General features: G+C 32.3%; 3 protein-coding genes across 6 annotated transcripts; 1 reads left to right on the top strand and 2 right to left on the bottom strand.

Annotated features, from left to right (window-relative positions):
• Positions 1-987: 987 nt before the first annotated feature.
• Positions 988-1,754, bottom strand: LOC100500388 (uncharacterized). The gene has a single exon (NM_001250346.3). It carries the CDS (start codon positions 1,685-1,687, stop codon positions 1,298-1,300), a length of 390 nt encoding a protein of 129 aa, NP_001237275.2. The 5' UTR covers positions 1,688-1,754; the 3' UTR covers positions 988-1,297.
• A 1,390-nt stretch (positions 1,755-3,144) lies between these two features.
• LOC100796808 (homeobox-leucine zipper protein HDG11) lies at positions 3,145-7,772 on the bottom strand. Of its 4 annotated transcripts, none has more exons than XM_006584860.4 (12): positions 7,631-7,772; positions 7,456-7,549; positions 7,179-7,316; positions 6,968-7,085; positions 6,672-6,860; positions 6,102-6,578; positions 5,911-6,012; positions 5,096-5,305; positions 4,836-5,019; positions 4,494-4,762; positions 4,303-4,392; positions 3,145-4,203 (listed from the first exon to the last, which is right to left on the bottom strand). In XM_006584860.4, the coding sequence occupies exons 3-12, from the start codon at positions 7,298-7,300 to the stop codon at positions 3,799-3,801; spliced, it is 2,166 nt and encodes a 721-aa protein (XP_006584923.1). In that variant the 5' UTR covers positions 7,301-7,316; positions 7,456-7,549; positions 7,631-7,772; the 3' UTR covers positions 3,145-3,798. The 4 variants fall into 4 exon arrangements, with proteins under 4 accessions (XP_006584923.1, XP_006584922.1, XP_006584924.1 ...); XM_006584859.4 differs by having other exon boundaries at positions 7,460-7,549; XM_006584861.4 differs by having other exon boundaries at positions 7,490-7,549.
• An 8,246-nt stretch (positions 7,773-16,018) lies between these two features.
• Positions 16,019-21,097, top strand: LOC102668494 (uncharacterized). The gene is made up of 5 exons (XM_006584858.4): positions 16,019-16,400; positions 17,447-17,508; positions 17,592-19,829; positions 19,984-20,080; positions 20,334-21,097. The coding sequence occupies exons 1-5, from the start codon at positions 16,286-16,288 to the stop codon at positions 20,930-20,932; spliced, it is 3,111 nt and encodes a 1,036-aa protein (XP_006584921.1). The 5' UTR covers positions 16,019-16,285; the 3' UTR covers positions 20,933-21,097.
• Positions 21,098-22,032: the final 935 nt, after the last annotated feature.

The following is a 22,032-nucleotide window of genomic DNA, read 5'->3' as shown; positions in this document are numbered from 1 at the left end:
AACATGGCGATAAAGGAACTTTTTGGATGTGATCAACAACTGATTATTGAGTGTCAACCTATGTGATGTTCAACACTTATGAAGTCAGAATACTTCAAAAATAAAAAGTAACAGTGTCGTATGGATACGTATCCAAAGAGTATCTGGTTTTTTTTACAAAAAAAAATTGTAAAACACAACTTCAATACGTCGGCATAAAAATAATTTGTTTGACCCATTTTTCTGACTTTTATATTTTAAAATTTTAACTTAATTTTTTAAAAATAAAAATGTCTCAACCATGCTTCAAAATATTTGGTGAATTGCATAAGGAGAGACTAAAAGCCTCTAGAAAAACAAATCCGAGCTATATCAACTCTTGCAGCATCCACAATAAAATTAAGAGCATAATAAAAAACATGAAATCTAAAATCTTCATCCATCGCGTGTTTGGCCATTGCATCAGAAGCTTGATAGCTAGCAAGGAATTTGAATCAACTCTGATTTTCCGGAATCCCCTAAACCAGGCGAGTCTTAGGCCAAACTGAATAGCCTTTTAGCTCAGCAACAAGCATAGAGCAACCTCCTAAGTTAGCACCAACACCACAGATGAGGACACACAATTAAGGGCAACTTCAATACAACTTTGCTGAAACCATGTTTTTATTTAATAAATTTATTTTTCCACTCAATAGAACTTTCTTTACCCGTATTTTGCATCCTTATTTTTTTTTTTTATCAACAAAGAAGAAAATTGTATCAACAAGATTTTTTAGAAGACCTCTGCCTATTTGGTAGACTAAAAACATAATTGCATTTTATTTTGTATCCATATATTTTTTTAACTTTTCATTTAACATATTGTATCCGTAATTTATAAAAAAAAATAAAAAAATTGACGTATCTCCGTATCCAGCTTGTATGGTACCTGCATCGTATCACATAATTCAACCCTAATTGTGTTTAGGACACTAGCAAATTTCGAGTTTCACGCTGCAACCATTTTCAATCACCGTGGAATGAAATAACAAATTTCCCTTGTGAGTAGATGATAAAAATTACAAAGGGGATTAACTGAAGTTATGGGGGTAAAAGAGAAAAGCACAATATGTTTGACGGAATATAAAAACTATGTATCAGTATCGGACACTAGTTGGAAGCAATACAATAGCAGAGAAAAAGTTAAGAGGACGAATGAGTGTTACTGAGACAGGTGAAGCATAATATTGATCCATTACAATTACGGCAGCATGGTTCATGGCATCCGTAAGAATGAATATCTGAAAGCACACATTTGATAGAACCAAGTATAGACTTACTATTTACAATAGCGATCAGCCTTCTTCTTGACGCGATCATCGAGGGCATCCTCAACTGACTTGAAGTTGGTTTTGGGTTGATAACCGAACTTCTTGGCTTCGACAGGGAACAGTTGTTCGTACTTCATACGCTTGGCCGCATCGATGGTGTATTCAGATCCCTCGCCCTCGTCCTCGAGGAGGGGGGTTTCTTCCTGCTCCTGTTTCTGTTCCTGTTCCAGTTCCTGTTCTTCAGGGTTAGGGTTAGGGTTAGGGTTGTTGTCGTTGTCCTTGCCCTTGTTCTTCTTCTTCTTCTTCCCCTTTTTGTCAATGGATTTGGAGCGACTGGCAAGGATTCCTCCTTTGAATGCTAATCTTCCTCCTTTCACCCGCTCGTACGGATCCGACATCCCAATCAACCACACCGCTGCTCTGCTTCTCAGTTCTCTTCCTCGAGTCGACCCGGCCCCAAACAATACAATCACCGTCTTTTCTATTTCAATTATATATTTGTGGGCTTTTTTCATTGTTAGACAGGCCCACTCACCTTCTGTTCAGCCATTATCACTCTCACACACATCACTTTTGCTATTGCCCCCCCCCCCCCTTCATATTTTTTTTCTTCCTAAAAATGAGTTTCTATTTTCTATTATCAAAATGAAAAAGAATTTTCATTTTTATAGTGAGGTGTGTTCTCCTAGCCTCCTAGTATATAAAGAAAATTGTATTTTTTTTCATTTTGACATAATATAAATCAGAAATGCATTTTCATTTTGTGCAAGTTGCTTTTTCGAAACTAATTAGATTAACGTTGATATAAATATAATTAAATTACCTTTTCTATATTAAAATTAAAGTAATTACCTTATATATCAAAGGGTCAAACTCAAGTTGGTTGAATCTGATACGTTAATCTTTTAAAACTTGTTTATTATTCTTACGAATAAAAACTAATTATTTACCATTGTATAATTAAACTAGATAGTACTCGTGTGGTGCACAAGTAAATTTGGAGGAGAAATTTTTTATTATATAAAAAGTTATATTAACAATTATATTATTTTTTATATTAAAAAAGTCGATTCAAATGTTCACAATATAAAACTTATTTGTTAATAAAAAGTAATAGTAGAACTATAAAAAAACTAAAAAATAATACAAGTTAATTGAATCTGATTAATTTTCAATACAATTACAAGATTATTTTTGACAATATTACTCTCCTGAACCAAAAAAAGCTTGTATTTCAACATGTCTTACCTCATTAAATTCAAAACCAATATTAAAAGAAAGGATCTTGCAAACGGGCGCTAGTTAAGGAATTAAAAGAGATTTTATTTTTATTAAAAACGATATGAAAATACATTTAAAATTCATAAAATAATTTTTTGAGTATTTCAATAAAAAAAAACCTTCTTTTTTACTTTCTTGACAACACTGGTTAGTATATGCCTAAAAGAATCTATGCAATCATTTTTTATGTACCCATGGTTATACAGTGAAAAAATATTAAATATATATTATTATTTAAAAAAAGTGTTCAATGTTTTTTTATAGTATTTTTTAATAACTTTTTTTAATGTTTATCATGCATTTATAGACACCTAATAAAATTATTGTCAAAATCAGATTTAACTTGAACAACATTGATTAAGAACCTATTGTAATTCTTGGTATAGAAGGAATGTGAAAACTCTTGCCTCTTGAAAAAAAGTGAAAACTTTCCATTTGTGATGAGTAGGGATGAAATTGATGGAATAAAGTTTTGCCTAAATAGTCCTAATCTATTAAAAAATTCAAAGGGATAAAAAACGCTTAAAAGATAAAATATACAAAATCATTAAAGTAATAAGACAAAAATTACAACTCAACCAAACTTTTATTCAAAATTCAATATTATCTTGAAAATACATGGGGAGCACTAATGATGTCAAGTCGAAAAAGCATCCAAACTGTCAATATCTATCTGCCTCCACCACCTCGCATATGATTTCATTCACACTTCTCTTTTTCTTCTTCAATTTATATTGGGAGAAAAAATGAGTTATTACAACCAAGGGGGAACATTAAAATCATGAACAGAAGTCAATACCCGAACCATACACATTTTTCTTCGACTGTTGGTTAATCTGGAAATGTGGAGAAGATAAAGGCCATATATGGTTCGTTCTTGACTCCTTCTAAGAATTCTACTACTTTCAAAGCTAATAAGCAAACTAGGAAACAAATAAAAGCCTTACCCACACATGCACCCAAAAAATTTATGGTAGTTGATGTGAAATGTAACACAACTTCAACCTTGAATAAAAAAACAGCTAGCTCTACCACCACCACCACTCCAACAACTAGCAATAGTAAATAATGAGGCTTTTTCTTCAGATGAGAAAGCATTCAAAGTCCCAACTAAACCAAAAAATATTACTTCTCCCATCAAGCAGAAATAGATCGTGAAGTCTGAACCACTTATATATGGAGAGCATATATATTTAAGGATGGCATGAGCAAATTGATGCATCAGGAACTAGCTAGGTAGGGTAGGACAACTTAAGGAAGACTTTATTTGCTGGACAGTGGAGCCAATAAGATTGTTAACAGTTGTCACCGACTCCATATTGAGTTTAGCAGATGGCAAGCTGCTCACAAGAATTTGGAATGCAATTGTAACTAGTGAACCACCAGACCTTACTATATTCCTGTTTGCGTTGTTAGAGCTGGTTGATGCTCCATCATCTCCTTCCTGGTCAGGCTGACCATCAGGCAAAATGGTAAATCCATTTGGTAGTAGGGGAATGTATGAAGGGTCTTCACCACTCATTGCTAAGTTGATGGATGGCAGATCAACTGGGCAATAAACCACAAATGAACCATAGGAATCTATGCAGCTTTCTTGTAGTATTAACATGTTCTGAGTACTGTTGTTGAAAGCCTATATATGCAAATGGACAAGGTAGAAATTATTTGTAAAACTGGGAATCCTACAAAAATAAAATGCAATATAATCGAGTTTGGAAGAAGACCGTCTTACTCGAAGAACTGATATACTGTTACCAGGGTGCAAACCATTTGCTATGTTGGCAACCTCTTGAACGGCATTACCGTTGGAAAGAACATCCCACTATACGAACAATAAAAAATAAGAATAAAAAACTTTAGAAAACCTCTCCTAGGTCACAACATGAATCAAATAAGTCGATTAAGTTGACTATATATGTCAACCTGAGGTCTTTTGTTTTCATCCTTGAAGAAATTAAAGACAGCGTGAGGAGGGGTGGGGAGCCAAATAGTAGTGGCTGCACTTAGCACCACACCATTAGGTTGTCCAGGATCTGAGCTTTTGTGGACAGTGACTCTTACTACGATTTCATTCAATCCAGAGAGCGTGGTCCATCGATGGCCACTTGATGTGCTAATGTTGGCACAAAAATTGGTGACCATCCTTTGAGCAAGTTTCATCATGCTCCTCTTGCCCTCAGGAGATGAAATTACTGAAATTAAAATCCCGTGTTATCGCAAGAAAAATAATTAAACATTACATGATCACAAAGATGGGTGATATACCTCCTCCTAGATTATCCCGGGTAGGATTGCTTGTAGCCATCAGATAAGTAAGTCTTTCACACATCCTCTGGAGGGTAGTAAGCCATCTTTCAGCTCCAAATGCCATCCCACTATAAATAAGATTTCTATAAAGCCGGTGAGGAAGAGTCTTATCTTCAATCTCTACGTGTTCAACCCAAGTAATCTACATGACAGCCTACAAGTTAGAAGAGTAACTATAAATAAATGTCACATCAGATATTGTTTAAACATTTACGTACCTTGGAATGCCCATCAGGCATGTCCTGGATCAAGCAACCAGAAGGACAACGATGAGACCGAAATTGAGGAGCATAGTGGCTATCTTGGGGAAAATCATAAGAAACGTCCATTACTGCCCATGTTCCCTGCTCAATTTGCTGACAGTAACGCAGGAAGTAAAACTCCCGAGTTGAAACAAGTGGAGAAAGCACTTGCAACTCTTGATACATCTGAAGTTGCATGCATTGAGGGAAATGGGCGTGCGTCAAACATTCATTCATAAAATAATTTACACAACTTAAGATTGAATTGCTGAAATGTTGCTGTGAGAGAGTGAAAAAAAAAAAGAGAGATTTTTTTAATAGAAAGGCAATGAAATGACCTTTGTTGAGAAGCTATTTATTTTTACCGTTTCCCATTATTTGTAGCTGAATTGTTAACATTTACAATTGAAGTGAATTAAAATTATTTTAAATAATTATTGTTATGTATTTTTTCTTCATTTTTAATATATTGTAATTTATTTTCATAATTTTTAATTTATTGTGAACCCAAAATTAATGTAATGAATTTTTGTTTTGGAGAAATAAATTACATTTTAAGAATATATGTTTTTTGGTATACTTATCATTTGAAAGTAAAAAATATAAATAAATTATCATTTTAAAGAAAAAAATATAAAATTAGAAATATGGGAAATGACATATGAAATCCAATTAAAATTCTTAGTTAGATTTTGATTGGAGTAAAAAAAATCTTGAGTGACATGTGGAACCCTAACAAATAACTTAAAATCCTAGTTGTAAGATTGGTATCGGAGATGCTCTTTATGTACCAATTGTAAAGAACCACTGCAACTGCCCATCATCCCAGAAGATATGACTTGAATAGTCCTTGCCACAGAGACAATAGTGGGAAAAAGTTGTATCCACTTGTTCTGCAAAATCAATTATGAGAACTGATCAGCAATTTAGAAAACCCAATCACGTGCTGTTCTACACAAAGAGATGATCGAGATCAACTTACTGGGTCCATAAACATATCAACCAAAGCTAAAGTATTCATTAATACAACTCCAGAATCTCGGGATGCTTCAATGCGAACGTTAGGATTCTTGGGGCGAGTATTGGGCTTGTGGAACATTCTTTCGTAGGCATCACAACTAAGAACATCTCTAGCATCGACGTTTGATTTAAGCCACAAGGGTTCGTTTGTCTGCACGAGCCTTAGAAATTCTTCCATGGCATTGGAAGCAATGTCTGACATGAGGGACTTGTCCATGTCCGAAAGGCAAGGGGGATGATAAGGCATGGATGATGAGGAAGTCCCTGCAGCAGGAAGAAGATCAAGATTAAGGGAAGAAGGAGCAGGACCAACCATCCCTTGGTTTCCATAACTCGCCATTGATAAGTCCAGAGACGATATATGAATAGGCTGGACCGGCGGGAGTTGGGAAATTGGTCTTCCAATGTACTTGGCAGCAATGCTAGATACTCTATCAAGCTGCAAATTAAATTGTTGACCAGTTAGTAAAAAAGAAATCAAAGACAAGTTTTGATTTAATTTAATTTGATGATATATATGCATGCCATTGACCTCTTCTTTGAGGTGGGCGTTCTCTAATCGCAACTTTTGGTCATCAAAATAACAATCGTCATTGAGAGGTGGGGCACCACAAGAAGGGCAGATAACATTCTTCAAGGCCTCCCTGATGGCTATGTTCTCGCAACGTATCTTGTCATTGTCAGCTCGAAGAGCACAATTGTCAGCTCTTTCGTGTTGGGCCTGAAGATCGAAACAAATTAAAGTCACTAGACATGCATGCATATATAATGATGATATCACATCAAATCCTATGCATGTCGGGACATCCACATGAATAATGTATATACCTTCATTTGGGTCCTCCTATTTTGGAACCAGAACTTGATCTGCCTCGGGGCCAGGCCTAACTCCCTGCTTAATTGCAACCTTTGTTTCTCATCCGGATGGGGGCACTCTTTGAACATTCTGAAACAATATTGAGTAAAGAGGTAGAAAGCAATAATAATAATAAGTAAAAGGAGGAGGAGTGCAAACAAACGAAGGTGGTGGCTTAATTACGACTCAAGCCTCTGAATCTGATTGGCAGTATGACGATGATAGCGCTTCCTCCTCTCTTGGGAATCTGAGCCATCTTGCTCCCCTGGGGACTGTGACCCACCGCCTCCGCTACCGTACTCCATTTTTTATTTTTATTTTCTGTGAATAGAACAAATTAAGCGACAAAATTTGAGTTGCCTTGTGACTTGGTTTCATGAATTGGTTGCTAGCTACGAATAAGACAATTAAGCATGCTGGCTGGCTCATGCTGCTTTTGAATAGGAATGCAAACACGTACCCACCTGGTTTGAGCGATTGAGTGAGTGACTTACGTGCAAAAGCAAAGTAAATGTTTGGTTTGGTTTGGGTTTTGATTGATTGAGTGAACCAACCTAAGAAAGATAGAAAAATAAACCACTCGATCTTCACTTAATAGTATTGCTAAGAGAAGAGGGTTTGGAAAAGTGGCGTACCAGGATGAAGGATCTTTGCAACTTTCTTGCGGGAGTACTGGGAATGAAAAGAACTCAGGAAGCTGGGGAATGCAAGGGTGTGTATAACAAACTATTCAGAAGGGTACTATTATTGCAACGTACGTGTAGATGGAGCCATAAGTTAAGGAAGCACCAGCAAGGGAGGTTTTAAATATGGGAACTAGAGTACGTATGTATGTATGTAAAGGGGTGGGTGGGGTATTGATCTCTTTAAATGACTGTGTAAGGGGTGGGTTTTTTTTTAAAAGTCCAGCACACTTAGTTATCTGGCAAACTGCTAGCTTGTTCTTCCGCAAGCTCAGAGGCCATTCCTGATGCTCTTCTTCATACGACTGGATGGATCATTTGTCCAAATTCACTATTCTTATCAATTAAGTAACCAAATATTATGCGTTTATTATATATATACACAAGAATTCATCATTCCCCAAAATATGCAATTATTGGAAACAAATCCGTCATTTTTCTTCCGTTTTTATTTTAATGTTCAGAATTTATGACAGACTCTCCCCGCTTTCTTTTTTTGGCGATCTAAATTACAAGCCAGTATAGGAAAAGTACAACGTAGGGTTGTTTCAGTTATTAAAGCAAGATTGGGTATCAAATATGAGCATTCAACTTTCTGGAAATTTTTCTGCCTATATTGAATACGATATCTTAACTTACCAAAACTACATTATGAAATATACGAATAGATGGTAAGAACAAATCTACCAATCATCATATTAATAACTAGTAAGATTTTTATGTAAAAATATTATATTCCGTATTAACTTATTCTCTAGCAATACTTTTACTATATAAATCTTGATTGTATTAAATGTTCTGCTTGTAAAATCAGACATCATATATTTTTAACTTTTAAGTAAGAAAAAAGAAAAATAAAACCATGTAAATTTATTTCATACAACTAAATCAATATTTCCTCATCATAAGGTGGATTTGGTCTATAGTACTCCTGAATTCAAATAACTTATTTGTTTCTTTATTAACACCTATTGATATTATAAAATGATCATTATTAGCTTTCATTAAATATGTTGAACCTATTTAAACATCAATGCAGAATGCATGCATTGTATAACCCATTAACCTCACCCCCTGGCCCCCACCCCATTTTGTCTCAAACTGGATGTCCTGTATCAAACGTTCGAATTTCCACTTCCTTTTGCGCGATCAAATTGATTATAAAGTTTGATAAACACACATACTTGTCTCTTTTTCTTTTGTTGAGTGTTTTTCTTTTATAAAATAAAGTTTGAATCCAAAGGTATGCTTATATATATATATATATATATATATATATATATATATATATATATATATATATATATATATATATATATATATATATATATATATATATATATATATTGAATGTGTATTGAGTAATAGTTGATATAAGAGTTTGTGCTGCGTGTCATGTCACATCAATAATAATGTCAAAGAAACTAAAAAAATTTCATGAACTTAAAAAACATAACTTACGGAGATTTAAAAAAAGAATTATAATGATTAAAATTTTAAAAAAAAAATGTTTGTGTTTACGAATATGTCATTTGAGTATATTTTATTTTGAAATATTTGTCTTTTGCAAAAAAAAAATATGACAATTTTCACATTAAAAATAATTGATGTGAAAGATAATAGCAAAAATATCTAACAAATTAAATATTTTTTTGTGGTGAAGTTTGAATACAAAACGTAAGAGACAAGAAGGTCTTAAACATCACCTCTATAAAATCCTAGATGAATCACATTGGAATGGAAGAGATTCAGAAATTGTGTTAGTATTGGACTATATAATTGATGATAACTTAAAATAATTAATTAGTACTATTTATACCAATAAAATATATATAGTTTTCGGTAGTTCATCACTTTAGAATTTTATAATTAAGTATGTTTGATTTAGTAGTTATGAAATAAGTGACATTCTATAAAGTTTTCTAAAAAATGTGAGTAAGACAAAACATGCTAAGAAATTTTGTATTGACTTGTAAGAATAATCATTGATCCTGAAAAGTAGCTAAGTTGTCAAGATCTTGAAAAAGACTACTTATAAAGGATTTTAACGGGTAAAGAGTTATAATCAACAAGAAGTATAAGTGAAGTGTCGTTGTGTGAGAATTACTAAAAAGTCGACAATCATGGATGACATCAACATGATAGTCTCATCTTTGTTCCAAAACACGTGAACGTATACCCTGACAAGTCAAGGTATCTACCACATGATTAGAATATAATCACATGGCATATATGTAAGTCACAAAATGCAATTAATTATTTCTCTCTAGCACGGTCATTTCTAGAATCTTGAATGCATATTTATGTGGAGAATAAGCATAATTCTTTCACGGATAGGTGGATAATAGATAAACATGATTAAGAAACCAAGATAGGATTTCAAAAATCTATTGCATCTTCTACCTCTATACATGTCCACCAAGTTAAGATATGGGTTGGAAAGGGTTATATACACACTTGATTTAAATTAAATGTGTACATGATATTTAAAACTTAAATATATGTTTGTCTATAAATATGTCACTTTTTCTTCTTTTAGTTAATGTATTTTTTTAATTTTTTTGTAAGTTTTCATTTTTATTTTTTGTCCCTATAAGTTTTTTATTTTATTGTAAATTCTCTTTTTTTTAGTCCTTAAAAGTTTTGTTTGATTTCATTTTTAATTTTTGTAATTTTTTTTAATTCCTTTGATGTCACTACTAATGTGACAATGATTTACAGATGTGACAAAATCATATCACACCCTTTGTTTGTTACATTAATTATTTTTTTAATGGAAATAAACAACATGACTAAAAATAAAATGAAAAATGATAATTTACATGTTTATATTTTTTTGTTAATAATATGTTAGTGTAAAATATTTATTAAATTTGTTGATTATTAATCTAAAAAAAATTGATTAATTATCTTTAACATAATTTTTCTTTTCAATCATTTTTTTTTCGTTCACAATACTTAAATTCAAAACTTCATTTTAAAAGACAGGATTTAATTCCAATGCAGACCAACGATTTGTTGGTATAGACAAGGAAGTATATTAAACTCTTGTAAAGTAAATATCAGAAGCTGCAGTAATAATTTAAACGGTAAGAGACTTAGTATTACTTTTAGGGATTAAAAAGTGATTTGTAATTTTGAAAACACAATTTTAATAGGAAAAAAAGGAATGATTTATAATTGATTGGATTTAAGAAAACATGAATTTAAAGTTAAATATAAATAAAAAAAAGTGATAATGATGGATAAATATTGTTGAGCCTCTACTTGATTCGCTTTAGTAAATGAAATATGACATGCTTGTTATGCTACACTCAATAACTCGGAAGTCATAATAGAAAGAAAATCGTTGGTAAGAGGAGCGCCTAGTTCGTCCCACCGTTTTCCTAACCGCGTACATACTCATGACTGTGTTCGTTTGTGATGAAAAAGAAGATAAAAAAAGATTGAGAAAAAAAAATGAATAAAAAGAAAAAGAAAGAGTGATGAAACTTGAAAGAGACCCAAAAATGCGGTTGTCTTCGATAGAGATATAGATGTGAAATAAGAGAAAAGAAAGGATGTAGTAGATCATAAATTAAAAAAAAACTAAATGAGTCATTTGTACAATTTCAATTTTATTCATGTGGGCTTGTATTTTTTTTAGGTGAGTTGTCTAATAATAAATCATCATTTAAATTATTTTAAAAATTAATAAATTTATTATATATGATATATTATGATTAGATAATTGTGTAAAAAAAATTAATTACTTTTTTTTAACTTGTTAGATTATAAATAATTCTAAAATAAGTTATTTTTTGTATGATATTAATTATTATTTTCCTTTTAAAATATTATATTAAATAACATTTTATTTTGTTATATATATATATATATATATATATATATATATAATCAAGTTTTCTAAGCACGAATTTATTATTGTTTTGCTATAAAAAAAAAAAAAGGAAAGGTGCATAATCAATTTCGAAATATGGCCTTGAATTTGACACAGAGGATCCGTAATCAAATATGAAAAAAGCATAATTGAATATGCTCACGGTCTTTTCCCCATAATCGAATTTATGCTCCTCATAATATAATATGTTTATGCTCCTTTCCTCATAATTGAAGTTGGGATGGTCATGAGACCCGCAAGGTGCTGAGGGCAATTATGTAAACAAGGACAAATTATACACTTTCGTCCCTATTTTACCTTAGTTTTGAGGAAAAAATAATATAAATAGGTCTCACCACTTTTTACAAATTTAAACGACATTTTTCATGCAAACGAACAACAGAAAGAAACAACTTTCAGCTACTTTCATGGCATCTTCAACTTTCACCTCAAACTTTCATCGCAAACAAACAAGCACTATGAGATAAATTTAACACGTCAAAATAATGTATTACAATAGATCATTTTTGGTGTTTCACCTGCATCATCTATGAGATGGTTCATCCTAGCCTGAACCTTAATTAGATTTCTGAACTTGTATTTATTTTTTAATTAAGTTTTTATGTCTACTTTAAAAAAACAAAAAATAAATATAAGTTTAAGGATTTAATTTACGTAAATAGTTTAAGAACTTATTTTAAAATGAAAAATAGTTTAAAGACTTAATTAAAAAATTGTCAACCTCTACATGCCAATTTTCTTACATCTTTGTATATTCTAAACTCAATATTCTTAGTTTTCCAACCAATTTAGAACTTGCTGAGGTGATAATATTGAACTGCAGAGATTCACGATTTTTTAATTACATCTTTGAATTATTTTTAATTTTAATTAGAGCACAGAGGAATCTAATTAAAAAATAAATAAAATTTCAGGAAACTAATTAAAAAAAGTCAAATGTGACATTTAATAAATAAATAAGTTGATGTCGAAGGCTTCTGTTAAGATAATTTTTTTAATAAACTTGACCATTTAACTAATTAACACACACACATATATATATAAAAGATGCTTTGTGTATATACCAGAAAACAAAAATTTATAAAAAATAAGTTTTTGAGTGGGTATTTAATTAAAAAATTTCTAGTAGTAGATTATAGGTTTAATTAGAAATTTTATCACCAAACTTGTATTATTTTGTGAATTTTATCACTTAATTTTTATTTTTGCAAATTTTATTATCCAACTTTCATAATTTTACAAATTTTACTAACCAAGTTTTTTCCACAAATTTTACTATCTAACTTTCAACATTTTACAAATTTTATTTGTCATATTTTGGAAAAAAATTACTATTTAACTTTCACATTTTACAAATTTTATTTGTCATCATTTTGGTAACAAAATTAGGATGGATCCAAAAACCTATTAAAGAAGGGAGACTAACTAACTTTTTTTTCTTCCCTTGTAATTGTAATTGTTTAAATGTTTAACTTTTAATAATTAATATTTAAAGAAACATCAAATTGAAACTATTTTTTATTTTAAATGATAATAATTTTAATCATTATCACAAAACAACAAATAAATAATTACTTTTACATAATTTTATTTTAATTATCACCTTAATTTGAACAAAACGATATCTTTAACTTCTCTAGTGACACATCAACCATATATAATAAAATGGACAAAAATAAAAATTTAAGTGATAAAATTCGTAAAATAATGAAAATTGGATGATAAAATTTATAATTAAGCTAAAGTCTCTAATTTTATCCATAAAATTAATAATAAATATTTTTTCAAACTTATTGTTTATTAAATAATTATTTATCAAAAATTAATTATTTAAATAATTATGTAAAAAAATCCCGACCCCTAAGATACGCTCCTAGATCTCTCCGTCCCTGCTTCCATTACTAAAGTTTTGGGTTAATAAATGAAATCAACAATGTACACATTTAAAAAAGAGTATTATTTTTTTTTTAAAACCATAGAAACGGAAGAAATGAAGAGGATTTTTTCCCCTTCTTTTCACGCCTTTTACTACAAGTAGTAAAGTGAAGGAAGCGATAAAATTAAAATAGATACATATCCCCTACAATTACACCGAGAAAATACATGAATCCGCGACTCTCTTTTATAAACAAAGTTCTGACACACGGTTAGAGAGGATGCAAGAAGTAAAGAACTTTATTTTTATATATTTAAAGTTATAATCTCTTTAACAAATATTTTGCTACATGATTAAACAATGACCCGGCCCATATTTTTGATCAATTTTATTAATGATAAGATAACTTTAACTGTTTATATTAAGCAGTCAAGCAATTGAACGATTCATTAAGAAGTACGTACAGTCAACGTGGAAATTTAGTGATGAGCGAGAAAATAGATGTATAGTACAACTTAATTTGTTGGTTGTTCAATTTCTATGTCCATCTAGAAACGTCACTAATCTCCAGTCAATAATTCGATGAAAAGAAATCAAATAAATACCACTTACCAAGTTGGTAAAGATGTTCAGGATTTGAATGTGTGTTTTTAATAAATGCACACCTGTCTAGCCAAAGATGAAAATGGAAGTTGAAACATAAATGTATGCATGTGCATCGCTAGCTCCATCGACCTCCATTAACGGATCCATGAATTTTTAGTTGTGGATACAAGTCAATACTTACATATATAAATTAGTGGGGGTATAAATTATTTTTTAACCATATTTTAGGTTACGGGGCAATTTATTATACACATAATACTCATAAACTAGGGCCATCCCTGCAACATATATTTAGGTATTAGAAATCTGCAACATATAGATGCCTTTTTTGTATTACAAAAATGGAATTCTTAGTTTCATATCCTTGTTGAAGCAATTTTTGCAAGATTTGAGATGGGCAAGGATGTGTGAGCATTTGTTATAGAAACAAGGGAGAAAAAATAAATACTACGTAGTGAACTAGTGAGCTCTAGTTGAAGTGTAAGTGTCGCTATTATGATTACGGTGGCTGTGAGTTCAAAGTTAGATTTTGACAGTCACCAATCGAATGCCAGAGTAATAATTTTCTCGTAGAAATTGCAGATACATTATACAGTACTAAAAAACTATACAACTAACACAATATCAAATCTAATGATTAATTGAATCATAATTAATTTTTGAAAATTACATTTACATAACTATAAACAATGAAATGATAAAAAATATATGCTAAAAAAAATATACTTCAATTTTTTTTTTACTGGGACTTCACATGTTATGCAAACTAGTATTTTAACTCATTAAATCAACAGGCCTTCCAACACAGTTGATAGCAAGGAAGGGCTTATTTTATGACTTAGGGGGCTTGTCCCTCTGACTTTTTTTAATGGAATTTTTAATATATATTCAAATGAAATTGTGCCATGTAAATATACTTTTTTATCACAAATAATCATTAATTTAATGTATATAAATACTCAGTTTAAAAGCTTTGTTCATTCAACATAAACATTTTTATACCTGACTTCCATTCTTTGAAAGTGAGAAGTGGAGAACATTTAAACATGAACGTAGCAGTCAATTTTCGATAGCCTTGAATTATTTATAAAAGAGTCATGACGTTTTGACATATTTCATCATATTGGAAAAGGATTTTCTTTTGAAGGATCATATTGGAAAATGATATGTAGTACGAATTTGTGTTACACGAAAACTATATAACGCACTACGCCCGTGATAAGTATTATTTTTTTGATAAACCATGTTGTTCTTTTTTTTATATATAATTGTTATTGAAAAAATATGACATTTTTTATTTTATAGATAAATATTTTATTTGTCTTTTGTATAATATTTATTACGAAGATATTTTTTTCTTTTTAGAAAAAATATTCGAAAGTCATTTTTAATAATATTTTTTATATCCATTATTGCTATTTTATCGGCTATAAATAATTATATTTACACAAATTTATCAGTTTTCTCTTTACATTGATTTGATTATAAATAATTTGAAAATTAAATAATATTAATTAATTTTTGCTAATGTGGTAAGTTAAAATAAGAATATTGTATGATAATTGTCACGGTTTGATCTAAACACATCACTATGTAAATCTTGGAGGAAACAAAATACTCACTAGGGTTGACATAGTCGTGAGAAATTTTGAGTAATATGCACGAAGTTTTAAGTTTAATCCTGGGTATCATTATTACAAAAAAAAAAAATCGGAAACAAAAGAGAACAAAAGAATATTATGCGACAAAAAGAGAACATTTGTGCCAAGATCTTCAGTAAAATTGTTTTGATTGAATAATAAAAGAAGTTTAAGAATGATAAGGTTTGTCTGTCACACTCTCACTAGGACTAGGAAGATCATGGCAGTGACACATGTATTTAATAATATAAGGTTTGGCCCCACGATGAGATATATGTGCAGTGAAAGAAGCTTAGGAAGGAAGGTGCATGTTGAGATGAGATATGACCTTAGGAATTGCTTAGAATAGAATAAAAGCGAGATGCTTACACCAACATACACGCACCCAGTGAGTGATAGAGAGATATAACTTTGACGTCAATCTTTCTCAGTCTGTCTACTCTAGTCACAATGACAGAGGACAGACCACACCCCTCACCCAACTCTGATAGTACCCTCTCAACCATTTCTCCTCCTCTCAAATGTGAAACAAAGAAATACGCCCAACACATTATTCCAACCTGAATCTTACCCTTACGGACAAAATGGCCAAGAGATCAGATTTTGCCCAGAAGCTACTGGATGATCTGCGCCTAAGGAAAGAACGAATGGCTTCATCTCAGACTCTGAGCTCAAACCAATCCCACCATTTGCCTATAGGTATGTATGTTACTGCAACATTATGTTTCTTATGTGTTGTATTGTAATTGATCAATAACAACATATGATTGTTTCGTTTCACAATTTATGTTCTGGATTTCCTTTTTCTCTCTCTTTCTTTGCCTGCATGATACAATACATGTTCCAAGTTTGTTCATTGTCGTTAAATGAGACTTCTGCCAAAAATAGACGAGCAATTAATAGAGCAAATTTTTACGAACATTAGAAGTAGGGAGTAGTTATGATGTATTCAAGATTAATTTTTTTTTTTCCCGTTTTTGCTCTGTACTTTGCTATTGAGTGTGTCACATCAGATCTGTGGGTCATTGCTGTCTTTAACTACACTTTTTTTATGTTACTGCTAATATGGCATATATTTAATGGTATAGGGCAAGGGATTGCTTTTGTTCCCTGAGCAAGAAATTTCAAATCCCTTGTTGAAAGCTATCTTTCAAATCAAACATCCAACCACCTTCCCCACTTACCCAATAATATTTCAAATAGACCATTGACGAGTTTGTGTCAGTGTTTTTTCCAAGCACATGTGTTGGTTTAAATTGAAAAAATTTCCGGGAAAGGTGTTGTCCTTTTGTCTATCTAATTTCATCGGTGAGGCAGTATTTTACTTAAGTATTACACTCTTCTGGTATTCTCTTTATGCATTCTTATAATCATGTGAAATCTCATGTTGGCCCAACTAATAGGAAGTGAACACAAGTTATTTAGTGATATGTACATGAGATTTTACTGAATAATAATGTATTGAAAAGAGTTTAAATAATATATGTATTGAAGTACTGGATAGAGCCTACAGTTTCCGTTTTCTAGTTCCATTTACTTAAAGGAAACAGAAATTCAACAAATGGGAATGGACAATTATACTTTGTGATCTTGGAAGCACACACACTATTAACAGGGTGCTTGCGTCGTGTGTAGCAAAATTACTTATAGATTTAGACTTGAGAATTTTGTGGCATGACAACAGCTGTTCAAACATATTTGAGAGAGGTTTATATGATGTAATTTTGCTAAACATGTTCAAACAGATGCATATGCTTACACCAAACAAACATACAGAGGATCCAGAAATACAAAGGCTACTGAAATTGTAAGTTATCATTTCGTATTCTATGCATAAATTAAAGCAGACAGCAAACATTTTTGAAGGTTAAATTGTTTGATGCTCTGCAGGTCAGTACCAGAACTGGGGAGATGCTGAATAGTTCTAGTAGAAGCTACAGATCAGTAAACAACGGGCAAATTTCCAATCAGATGGTTCCATATGGGAAAGCTCAGAGCTCAAGGCAAACGGGTGATCTGTCCCTTGCCCTGGCTTTTGCATTTGAGAATGGAGGGAAACTAAGAAGGAATGATTCAATTATGGGTTTCCTTCACCAAATTAAAAGGGGAACATTGGAATTCAGCATGTCAGAAAGACAATTTGCTTCAACTAGCAACTACCCTATGCAGATAAACGAGATATCCAAAGGTGCACAAAAACTAAATCAGATATTGAGAGCCGGCTCCAATGGTCTTAACATGGACTCATATTCAATACAATTTGCAAAGGAACTATTACAAGGAGCTATTGATTTGGAAGAGTCCCTCAGGATGCTAGTAGACCAGCAAAATAATTCACAGTTTATGATTACATCACAGAAGAAAAATAGAATAACACTATTAGAGGAGGATAATGATGATAACAATGACACAGGGATGGAAATGCAACTGGCACAACCAACTCTCTCTTTTGACAAGCATACTACTGAGAACATCCAACAATTTGGGAAGACTATTTTCATGCAGAGGCCAATTACTCTTACCAGCTCTAAGGAAGGCAGAAACTCAAATAATGAAAACAAAAATGTGAAGAAACAAGTTTCTCAGAAGCGATCAACTAAAACTAGCTCTGACATTAAGAATGTCAATGCTATTTCAGAAGGGAAAAACCAGATGGCCTCCAACCCAGAGAAGGGCAGGATTCCAAATGTGATAGCCAAACTAATGGGGCTGGACATCCTTCCTGACAAAGTGGAAAAGGAATCAAAACAGGCAATGCTAGTGAAAAGAGAAGGAACATCTCCCAAGCATACTGCTAAAGGAAGCATTAAGAAGACTGAACTGAAGAGCAAAGAAACGGATAATTTGATGCCTATGAAAAACCAAAAAGTGATAGAAGCCTTCAAAGTGCCTTCAACTCAGGGTGAAGAGATGATATTTGGAGCAAATAAAAATTTGCTTGTCGAGAAGACTAGCTCTGAGGTGGCTGTTCGGAATGGAATAAAAACACTGAAAGGATTTGACAAACCCAGCATAAAAATAGACAAGCCTACTAAAAGTTCCCCTCAAAAGAACCTTACCAGAGAAAGTCAAAAGGATGTTCAGGAAATAGGAAGAAAACAGAATAACCCAAATAACAATAACAGGGAACAGAAAGGCACAGTTAAGGGCAGAACCAACGATCCAATTCCCAACAATATGCTGTCCCAGCTGGAACAAGTGCGTGAAAGATCACAAGTTAAGTCCTTAACTCAGGAAGACAAGGAAATCAATGGAAATATTGTTCAGCCCGAAAAAAGACACACAAACACACTCGCCATGAACAACGAAAAGAAGCCTTGGAACAATGTTGGAGTTCAAAAGTCATATGTACTCTCCAAAAATGGGCCTCATGAAGAAAAGCATCGCAGAGAACAGCAACTCCAGCTGAGGGAAGAACATATGTTGATGATGAGACCACAAGGAAGGAGTGAAATGACTTCCATGAATTCACCAAAATCCCCTCATCAATTGATCAATCCTCAGAAGAAGCAGCTATCCACGAACCAGGTCACACTGTTTAAGAAAAACTCTGGAGAAAAAAATGTCGCTTCTATGAAATCGGAGGGCTTCTTAACTAATCACTATGATCCAGTCAGAGATGAAGCATCCAATGCCACAAATGAGAATGTAAAAGAAATTATCCATAGGAAGTCAGGCCAAATTTCCTCTCCAAGAGATCAAGAATTTGAACGAGCTAAGCGAAGTGGCATCAAAACTTTGATGGATGAAAAACACATCAATAAACTGGCCAGCAAGAAAATAAAGAATACTAGAAAACAAAAAGTTGACATGTCTGGAAAGATTGATCAAATGTTGACTGGAAGAAATGGAGCCAAGCTCATCACTGAACAAGGAAAACAACAGATTCCCACTCCTGACAAATTCCAAGTTTTGAATGAAGCGGAACATGAAAGGGTTAGCATGCTCAGAGAAACAGATGTGCACATCATTAACTCCAATGAACCAGTATCTGTGGCTGTGACTGAACCATTGGATATGAGGCACCAACCCCATAAAGAAGCTGAACTGCCTCCTACATTATCCAGTTCTGTTGGTGGAGAACTTCAAAGCCAACAAGAATTGGTAGCAGTAGTTCCCAATGATTTGGTAAGCTATTTTTTACCAGCATCTGAAACTATCACATATTGAGCACAAAATAAAAATTAAATGGTGACAAGATTTATTCCCAAAAGAAAGAAAAAGAAAACACCAAAATTCAGTGACAAGCAGCTAACATAATCCTTGTTGAATGAATTTATAGCATTGCCAAGATGTGCAATCGTTGCAAGATCAAGCTGCTCCTATGGCAGCAGATGAAGGATTCGTAACTGGTGAAGTCGAATTACATAAAACAAATGGTGAGTATGTATAGCTATAATTTTAGATTCAAGTTATATTTCCCAAAAATAAAATAGCTTCTCATGTCATGCATTCACAAAGTTCCCTTTACCAGTTCTCGTCCATTATCTTCCTTCGCCCTTCATATAGTTATAATCTTTCTTCTGGTTCATCATTGGCAAAAAGTTGCAAAAGAAATAATTCAATAAAAAATATAGATGGAATGAATCAATTTAAGTATTAGATGTTACTTAAATTCGTCTAATATCGCAGGACTTGATGAAAAGAGATTGTGTGTTAACAACTCAAACCTGAATATTTCGGAAAAAAGCATCCGACAGCCACTAACAGAAAGTGAAAACTGCCTCAAGTTGATTCTGGTCATGAGTCAACTATTCGTCAACACTGCAGAAGCACTTTTCAAACTCAACATCCCATTTAACGTTCTTCAAGGTGGTGATCGGGAAAATCAAGACGAAGGTAGCAAACTCACATTAGACTGTGGGTATGAAGTGATGAAAAGAAAGGGGATACTACAGGAACTCAAAGTTCATTGTTATTCAAGGATATCAATGGGAAGCATGAACATAATATCCTTAGATGACTTAATTAGGCAGCTGAATAAAGACATGGAGAAGCTTAAGTTGTACGGAAGGAAAAAAAGTTGCCAAGCTGATGATGTTGAGGACTACCTGTCTAAAATGCTTGAACATGATATTTATGATAGACATCCAGACATGAACTGCATGTGGGATTTAGGTTGGAATGATGAGACAGTTGCATTTATCGAGAAATATGATGTTATAAGGGATACAGAAAAGCATATCCTTAGTCTTCTTCTGGATGAGATCACCGTAGATTTTTGCATGTGAAGAAGGGGGACACGGAGCCAAGTTTAATTTTTCATGCATGTGTAATTTATAAAGGTAAGGATTTGATAACTGCAAGTTTTCATTTAGAAATTCATTCTGTTTTTTCGGATCAATTTAGTGTGGTTCACAAAATCAAATCAAGAAGCATGTCTTATTTTGTTTTCCCTTTTCTCTCTTTCTCTTGTTTTGAGCCCCACAAAACAAAACATAGCAGCAGAAGTTACCAAATGTGTAATCGTTCCTGAAATTGAATTTTTTAATTCCATAGCACATTAGACTATTCTTTTACGGATTTAATCATGCGACATCAAGAAAAGGGCGGCAGATGCTAGGTAGCTAGGCATGATGTATTAACAAAGCTCGGCGTGTTTGACACACAAATGCAACCATCTCCACCACTCCAATCACAACAACAAAGAAACGTACCCAAATAGGAAAAACAAAAAAGAAAAAAAAAACGTTCAACTACAACGACACCAGAACTTCAAAATTGAGACCTAAGAGACCCGCAATCAACACCCAAATTTCCCAATTCGAGTCTCGATTCCTTTTACCCCAAATACAAATCAATCCCAAAGTTTCATATCGAAATCGCTGAAAAGAAGAATCCCCGTAGATCTACTTGTGGTGGAAGAGTAGAAAGGGAGCATTTTTCCAAAGGAAAAGCAAGATCAAATGAAATAAAATTCAGAAGAATGAAAGGGAGTAACGAGGAACGTTTTTAACTTTATTTATTTATTTTTCTGGACTTATGTTTGATCTTGATTTGGATTTGGATTTGTTTCTCTAATGATTCTAAGTTTGGATTTGTGTTTGATCTTTACTTGCATTAATTATGTTGATGGAGGGGAGGGAATCTAGAAAGGAAAAAACAATTTCTGACAACTTCTTTAATTCGTTTTAAACATTTTAGTAAAACAATTTATTTATGACTAAAACAGTTAGAAAGTTAACAGCCACAAATTATAATAAAATTAGTGTTATATTATTATTTAACGATAAGATTTAAGGGAGATTAAAAAGTTGGTGCAAAAAATATCAAAAATCAAAATAAGTTAAAATTTTGTTTAAAGACCAATCTTTTGTTTGGTTAAAGAAAA

This window comes from Glycine max, chromosome 8 (genome assembly GCF_000004515.6).
Source record: "Glycine max cultivar Williams 82 chromosome 8, Glycine_max_v4.0, whole genome shotgun sequence".
Lineage (NCBI taxonomy): Eukaryota > Viridiplantae > Streptophyta > Magnoliopsida > Fabales > Fabaceae > Glycine > Glycine max.
The sequence above is the reverse complement of the archived record's forward strand: the minus strand, read 5'-3'. Positions and strand labels throughout refer to the sequence as shown.

Excerpts from the sequence above, each read along its gene's own strand:
- LOC102668494 (XM_006584858.4), top strand. The coding sequence starts at position 16,286 with ATGGCCAAGAGATCAGATTTTGCCCAGAAGCTACTGGATGATCTGCGC. Across the intron at positions 16,401-17,446 it reads ATCCCACCATTTGCCTATAG|ATGCATATGCTTACACCAAA; the intron begins GTATGTATGTTA and ends ATGTTCAAACAG. Across the intron at positions 17,509-17,591 it reads ATACAAAGGCTACTGAAATT|GTCAGTACCAGAACTGGGGA; the intron begins GTAAGTTATCAT and ends GATGCTCTGCAG.
- LOC100500388 (NM_001250346.3), bottom strand. The coding sequence starts at position 1,687 with ATGTCGGATCCGTACGAGCGGGTGAAAGGAGGAAGATTAGCATTCAAA.
- LOC100796808 (XM_006584860.4), bottom strand. The coding sequence starts at position 7,300 with ATGGAGTACGGTAGCGGAGGCGGTGGGTCACAGTCCCCAGGGGAGCAA. Across the intron at positions 6,579-6,671 it reads ACGCCCACCTCAAAGAAGAG|CTTGATAGAGTATCTAGCAT; the intron begins GTCAATGGCATG and ends TTTAATTTGCAG. Across the intron at positions 5,306-5,910 it reads GCAGTGGTTCTTTACAATTG|ATGTATCAAGAGTTGCAAGT; the intron begins GTACATAAAGAG and ends ATGCAACTTCAG.